Below are 6,819 nucleotides of genomic sequence, written 5' to 3' on the forward strand. Positions count from 1 at the left end.
TTTGAAAATTCAATAAACGAAAGAGATAATACCCAATTACCCCCTAAACTATACCCAAAAAGGCTACGACACACCTCAACTTAAAGAGGTCCTATTACCCCTGAACTAATTAAAATTATAATTTTAACACCTTTAGTGCCTACGTGACACAACACACAGCCCTTTACATTGAGGTGTGTCATAGCCTTTTTGGGTATAGTTCATGGGGTAATTGGGTATTTTCTCTTTTTTTGCAACCAAATCTCCAAATCTCAAACGACATGAGGCAGTAGACTGACACAAGATCAAGAACAAATATCATCCAACTTCCATGAGAAAGATGCAGGATCTCTTTTCAAGAAATTAAATCCCAAAGGTTTAAACATTAAAACTGTAAGGAATTCGGGTAACAATCAACACAGTTTCTACATTCATTTATGAAGGTTCAATCATGAGCACTAGAGTGGATAGAAAGTGAAAAAAGCCTGATATTAACACATCACCAAAGCCAATGTCTTTCCAGTATTTGTCCAGCACACAGGAAGGAAATCAAAATGAGATGAGATCATCTTTTGGTGATTGCTGCTTCTTTTTGTCATTTCCTGATTCAGATGTGCCACCCACTTTTTTACTACCAAAAATCATCTCATCAAGATCATCCATCATGTCATCATTACCTCCTCCTTGGACTGCAGATCGGGAGCCAGCTGATTTTCTGATCAGGGCGTCTTCTTTTCCAGCACGGGGTGACTCATCAGGCTCAACTGCAACTGGAATCATGGCAGGTTCTGGCTCTGATGAAACAACTGCAGGTTTCTTCAATTCATCGTACTTCGAAAGGGCCTTTTGGACTTCATCGTTTATATTCAGGGCTTCAAAAAGGAGAGCCTCGTTATCTCCAGCAGTCTCGATGATTCTCTGAACAGTATTGAGGGACTGGCGACACTGTTGTACTAGCGTAGTTGTCAAGTCATCCTGCCAAAAAGAAAAAGAAAAGAGAATATAAGATAAAAATGGCAACCATAAGGGCTTCTACGGCAGCTGCAAGGATCAAGAGAAAATGGAGAAGGTTTGCAGGAATATGAACCTGGAACTCAAGGGGCTAAATCCACAAGTGTGAATATATGTAACGAGATCATGCAACGACAATCTGACAAGGGGTGGCATGAAAATCATAATTGCGGAGGGAAAAGTTGTGGCCTTTTTTGAGAAACTCCTTTTACAAAACGTATACCAAAAAGTATTTTAAGACCTGGCCAGTTAAATAATCAAAAACCAAAGGGACCTTGACAAATTCTGCTTAAACTATTAAAAGAAACAGTAGAAGCCAATTCCTAGAGCGGGTGAGAAATGTGAGAGCAAAATCGGAGACAGAAAATATCCTATGTGCTGACACAGACCAAACAGAATAATAGAAGAAGTACCCCAAAGGAAATTTTAAGCAATTACTGATCTACTTGACACGAAGAGGAGCCTTGGAGTAACTGGTAAAGTTGTTCCATGTGACAAGGAGGTCACGGGTTCAAGCCTTGGAAACAGGCTCTTGCGGAAATGCAAGATAAGACTGTGTACTATACCCCCTTGTGGTGGGGCTCTTCCCCGGACCCTACGCATAGCGGGAGCTTTAGCGCACCGGCTGCCCACTGATTTACTTGACAAAGATCCACTACGTGTTCACAACCACAATCCAGTTCACGCTGATAGCTCCTCCTTTGAAAATAGCAGACATGACTAGTGTCCTTTGTTTGCAGGATAGCTCCAATGAATAATCTTACATATTTACTTGTATCACCTACGTAAAATTCAGCTGTTCGAAATGTCCACAAAAGTCTATAGCACTTTAGGGAACTTAGTTTTAAGAAGTCTACAGCACTTTTACATAGCCAATGGTCTACTTAACATAAACATTGTAACAAAGTGATGGAAGGCGCTATGAACTTCACACTGTCAGACAACACTGGAATTCGACCAATTGATAAAACGGCTATATTAAGGAAAAGGCATTGGGCCCACTAATTGGTTTGCACCAATAGCTACATGCAGCCTAATTTTACTCTTTTCTATAAAAACTTTTTTCAAATTATATTCCTTAAACTCCAAAATAACATATATGAGCCCCACATATTCACCTAACAAACAAATTCTTAAAAAACATGTCATAACATCTGTTTGGTCATAAAAACCTCTCAATACGCATAAAATGGGATGGTTAAGTAAAACTATTTTCAAATTTAGGAGGTACATCTTTTTGAAACAGACTAAAAGGAAAGAGGTTCACATAAACGGGAAAGAGGGAATAATTACTATCTTTCTACTACATCTTGTCATATCTCAGTCCGGCTTATGCAAGTGAAAACCAGAGAGATTGAACATCTCTACCACTCAAAAAGGTGCACCCGCCTGCCAGAAAATCACTATGACACACCTAGAGGCCTTTAAAGAAATTACTAAGAATCATTTGCTCGCTCCACATCAAAAAGAAAGCAAAATGTGGAAGAAGAGAAGGAAACAAATGAAAAGAAATGATAAGAACACTTATGCAATAATCTAAGCATGCAGAGTCGGCGACGAACCATGCCCTAGGGCACCACAATACTGAAGTTTCCCTCACCTAGGACTTGCACCGCCTTCTTCAGCCAAAACCTTTACAGTATTATTCAGCCGAACATATTCAGAGTATCATCGATAAACTGAGTATTAAAACATCTTAGACATATAAATAAGGAGACAAAATAAAAACACAGTTACTCGTCCATGTCCTAATATGACATAAGAGTTTTAGGAGACCCAAATTTTCTGCTCTTAATTCAAAATATATCCTCCATTTTATTTCATTGAACTATCGAAGTCAGTGAAAGACGCCAAAATTTTCCCCAACAGATACTAACCAATTAACATTTTTCAATAACAGACATGAACAAGCTAATATAAAAGCATAAGATTTTGCTCAAGCCTAAGAGCTCAGCTTATTTGTAACCCATATCCTAAAAACATAACAAGAAGAAACTGGCATAAAAACAGCTTAATGGAACAATATTCAAGTGGAAGTATTATCAATACTAGAACTTGATAATCTACACTTACACCCTGAGAATGTATTAGGATAATAAATTCAGATCCTGAGATTGAGATATGATAATAAGAATAAAACAGAAGTACCTGCAGAGCATCTTGTTGAGGTGAAGAGGACAGAACAGTTGTCAGCAGCTCTATACTGTTTCGAGCTACATCAAATGCCTCCTTTGTCTGTTCAGCTGAAAATGTCTCCCGTGGAATTTCATGTTGCAACTGCTGTGCCAGAGTTACACTTGGTTCTGAAGCAGACACTGTTCTTGGAGGAGTGAAGATTGGAGCTAGGCTTTCATGGTCACGACCAGGAAAACGTACCCCTCTTGATCTCAAACTCTAAACAAAAACAAAAAATACAAATGCATGACACATGAATGAGAATAAATGAGTATCAGCATATCTATGTCCGATCTTCCATTGCTGAAAGAATTATTTATATTGACATCAAGCAGGTATTTGCTAGAATGCCCTTGTCTAAATTGTAGAGGTAAGAGATGGATACTTGAGGAAAGTCCAAGCTATAATGTGTTTTTTTGTCAACAAAACATAGTTCTACATTCTGGATAATCCACAACAAAATCTTCAACTAGGTAGTTATGACCACTCCTAAGGACCTAACAAGCATTGTCCAGAAATCAAAAAATACAATGATCAAGACACCAATTTCTTTTAGGAAGAAGAATGGGGCATATCAATATTCTTTTAGGAACTAGGTAAACTGACCAGCTCAATTGGTAAAGACTAGCGATGTGCGGGTTTGCTTTGGAAAACAAGAGAAAATGATGCAGGTAAATGTTCTTTTAAGAAAAGGCTCAACTGAAAAGCTTGATTGGTATAGACTGATAAACATGTATGCTTTGGGCCCATTCTGCACTCCCCTGATGTCCTCCAACCCTCTCCCCTTTTACTAGAAAAAATAGAGACTGAACCAAAGAAACATCATCAAAGAAAATTAATATTGTATGGCACCGAATTATTTTGCATTCCCATGTTTAATCATGGTCCAACAGAAAAAATTGACACAGTTGACTTACTAAATTTTTATGAACTGAATGTGAGACTGAGAACCTGTAAATGATACCTTGTAAGTTTCTTCATACACAGGTAAATAACGAAGCTCACTCGATGATTCTCCCCAAGCTTCAATTAACACCAGGGCTTTGTTTCGATTGTTAACAACAGTCTGAGGGTCATCAATCAACTTCACCATCTCATCCAGAAGCCTCTCAGCCGCAATCTCTGAGAATGCCTTCTCACAATTCTTTGCAATAGTTTCAAGTAACACCAACCCTAAGTACTGAATCCTGGGGCTCTTCAACATTATTCTTTTCTTCACGCCCCGTATAAGTTCAACGCTATTGATTCTTTCATGATTAATCATGTCACAAAGCTCAAGATTCATAGACCAATCAGGTTCATCCAGAGTTTCAGCTGTGGCTTCCTCAACAAGCTTATCAGCCTGATTCGGGCCTTGGAAAAGCTCCTTCATCTTGAAACTCATCGAGCTCATTCCAGCAGTGATCTTTTGCCCAACCTCTGTGCCTCCTATCTTCAAGCGCTCCCCAAAAGCGCTGACTTTATCCAACAAGTTATTGTCACTCATTATTAAATCTTCCGCAACTCACTCACAAGCTAAAAATTCCTTAAATCCTTCCCTCTACACTATCTCCAGCTAAACAAGCTCTGATGTTAACCTGAAAAGGAAAAAGAAAAGGAGAATCAGAAATGATTAACCTCACAACAGTATATAAGTTTTCTTCTATCAAAATTCAGAAGAAGAAAAACAGTACACACGGAGCGGTGTTTGGTATGAAGGAAAATGTTTTCCTAGAAATTTTTTTCTTAGAAAAAAAGTGGATTACTTACTTATTTTATAGTGTTCAATAACAACAACAACAACAACAACAACATACCCAGTGTATTCCCACCAAGTGGGGTCTGGGGAGGGTAAAGTGTATGCAGTCCATCCCACTACCTCAGATGAAGTAGAGAGGTTGTTTCCGATAGACCCCCGGCTCAGGACAGATAACAATATAACAAACAAACCGCAAAAAGCATACATCCACTCGGCAATACTATAATAACTGATAGAAAAGGATAATAACTAAAACAAGGCACGCACAAGATGATACTAAAAATATCTATTCGAAAAACATAGTTATCACCAATACACCACAGACGTACGCCTACATACTAACCCTCTACCCTAATCCGCTTCCTCCACACCTTCCTATCAAGGGTCATGTCATCCTTAAGTGTTCAATAAGTAAGCAAGAAAATATTATCCCTAGAACATTTATGTGTAACCTAGCAAAAAACTATACGAGTTCAATGGGGCGAGGATTGAGGTTGGGGGTGCCGTGGGTTAGGATAATCAAGGGTTGGGGTTTGGGGGCATTGGGTGGGTGGAAAGGACACAATGAAATTGAAACGTCACTTATGGAGCTTGTTTACCTTCCCATTAGGGAAGTCATTTTCCTCATTTTCAAGAACTCATCTTCCTAGAGAAATATTATCCAAAACATGTTGACCAACTAAATATGAGAAAAATGAAAAATATTTTCCTCTGTACCACCACATCCATGTTTCTTCAAAACTTTCCATGATGAGTAAATTTAACAAATGATCATCCTGCTGAACCTAACAAGTTTAGGACTCGATAATTCAATTAATTGATATAAGCTATCACACGAACCATGTAATTACGCTCAAACCTCCAGCCTACTGCGATTTCACAAATACCCTATATGGTCAATCTTTAGGGTTTTTACTTTTTAAAAAAATGGAAAAAATCAAAAAAAATATCCACCAAACTCAATCAACCAGAACTGATATCCATCATATGGACTTGATAATCAGAGAACACTACAACAAAAATATACCTATAAATTGAATTAAAAAGAGTCAAACATTTAAGAGTTTCGGCAAGTTGAACTAACATTTGTTGTAAACGGATGAATTATCCAATATCAGAAGTAATAAATTCAACAAGACGATCGCATAAATTCTACAAACCGATCGCATAAAATTTCAAAGGAAAACAAAAAAGGAAAAAAGGAATATTCGGATGAAGGAAAGAGAGTGAAAAAATAGTGAGTGAGCTTTACCTTAGAAGTTGAGAAAGTTAGGGGAGGAAGAGTGTTTAGATTGCGTGTATATGTGAAGAAGACGCGTAAACGCCAGCGAGCGACTTTTCTCTATGGAACGAAAGAGTCTTCCGATGTTCCTCGGTTATGGCGACTTAAACTACAATACTTTTCCTTTTATACCTGCTTCCTCTATTTCTATTGTTATTCTGTTACTTGGGGGCCAAAGTATTCTTTCTTGTAAAAATGGCATAAAAATTTTAATTATTTTAAACTTTTTATTAAATTTCAATATTTAGCCTTTAAATACGTACTACAGATACATGTATTAGTTAAACTAATTAGCAGATTAGTTAAATTAATTAGTATGTTTTAAAAGATGTAACAACTAAACTAATAATGATAAAACTAAATAATATCTCACGATATATGATAATTAGTTTGTTATTCTACCATTTTAAACAAGAACCTTTCCATATTTAGTTTTCAGGTTGCAAAAAATTCATACATTCCATCAAAATAAATTCATACTACCTCTTTTTTTTTTTATATTTGTTGATCTTCTTTCATCAATTGTAATGAAAGTTCATGTGTTTCATAAAAAAAAAAAATCATAGGACCTCGTTGTTTATTTATTTGTTGATTTTCTTTCATCAATTACAATGAAAATCATTATAGGTTACAA

At 37.0% G+C, this 6,819-nt stretch overlaps 1 protein-coding gene across 3 annotated transcripts; it reads right to left on the reverse strand.

The window, feature by feature from the left end:
- Positions 1–306: 306 nt before the first annotated feature.
- LOC107862929 (TOM1-like protein 1) lies at positions 307–6,351 on the reverse strand. Of its 3 annotated transcripts, none has more exons than XM_016708644.2 (4): positions 6,156–6,351; positions 4,130–4,742; positions 3,139–3,384; positions 307–954 (listed from the first exon to the last, which is right to left on the reverse strand). In XM_016708644.2, exons 2-4 carry the CDS (start codon positions 4,649–4,651, stop codon positions 529–531), a joined length of 1,194 nt encoding a protein of 397 aa, XP_016564130.1. In that variant the 5' UTR covers positions 4,652–4,742; positions 6,156–6,351; the 3' UTR covers positions 307–528. The 3 variants fall into 3 exon arrangements, with proteins under 3 accessions (XP_016564130.1, XP_016564131.1, XP_047265506.1); XM_016708645.2 differs by having other exon boundaries at positions 5,988–6,277; XM_047409550.1 differs by having other exon boundaries at positions 5,931–6,157.
- Positions 6,352–6,819: the final 468 nt, after the last annotated feature.

Source organism: Capsicum annuum, chromosome 3, assembly GCF_002878395.1.
Source record: "Capsicum annuum cultivar UCD-10X-F1 chromosome 3, UCD10Xv1.1, whole genome shotgun sequence".
Lineage (NCBI taxonomy): Eukaryota > Viridiplantae > Streptophyta > Magnoliopsida > Solanales > Solanaceae > Capsicum > Capsicum annuum.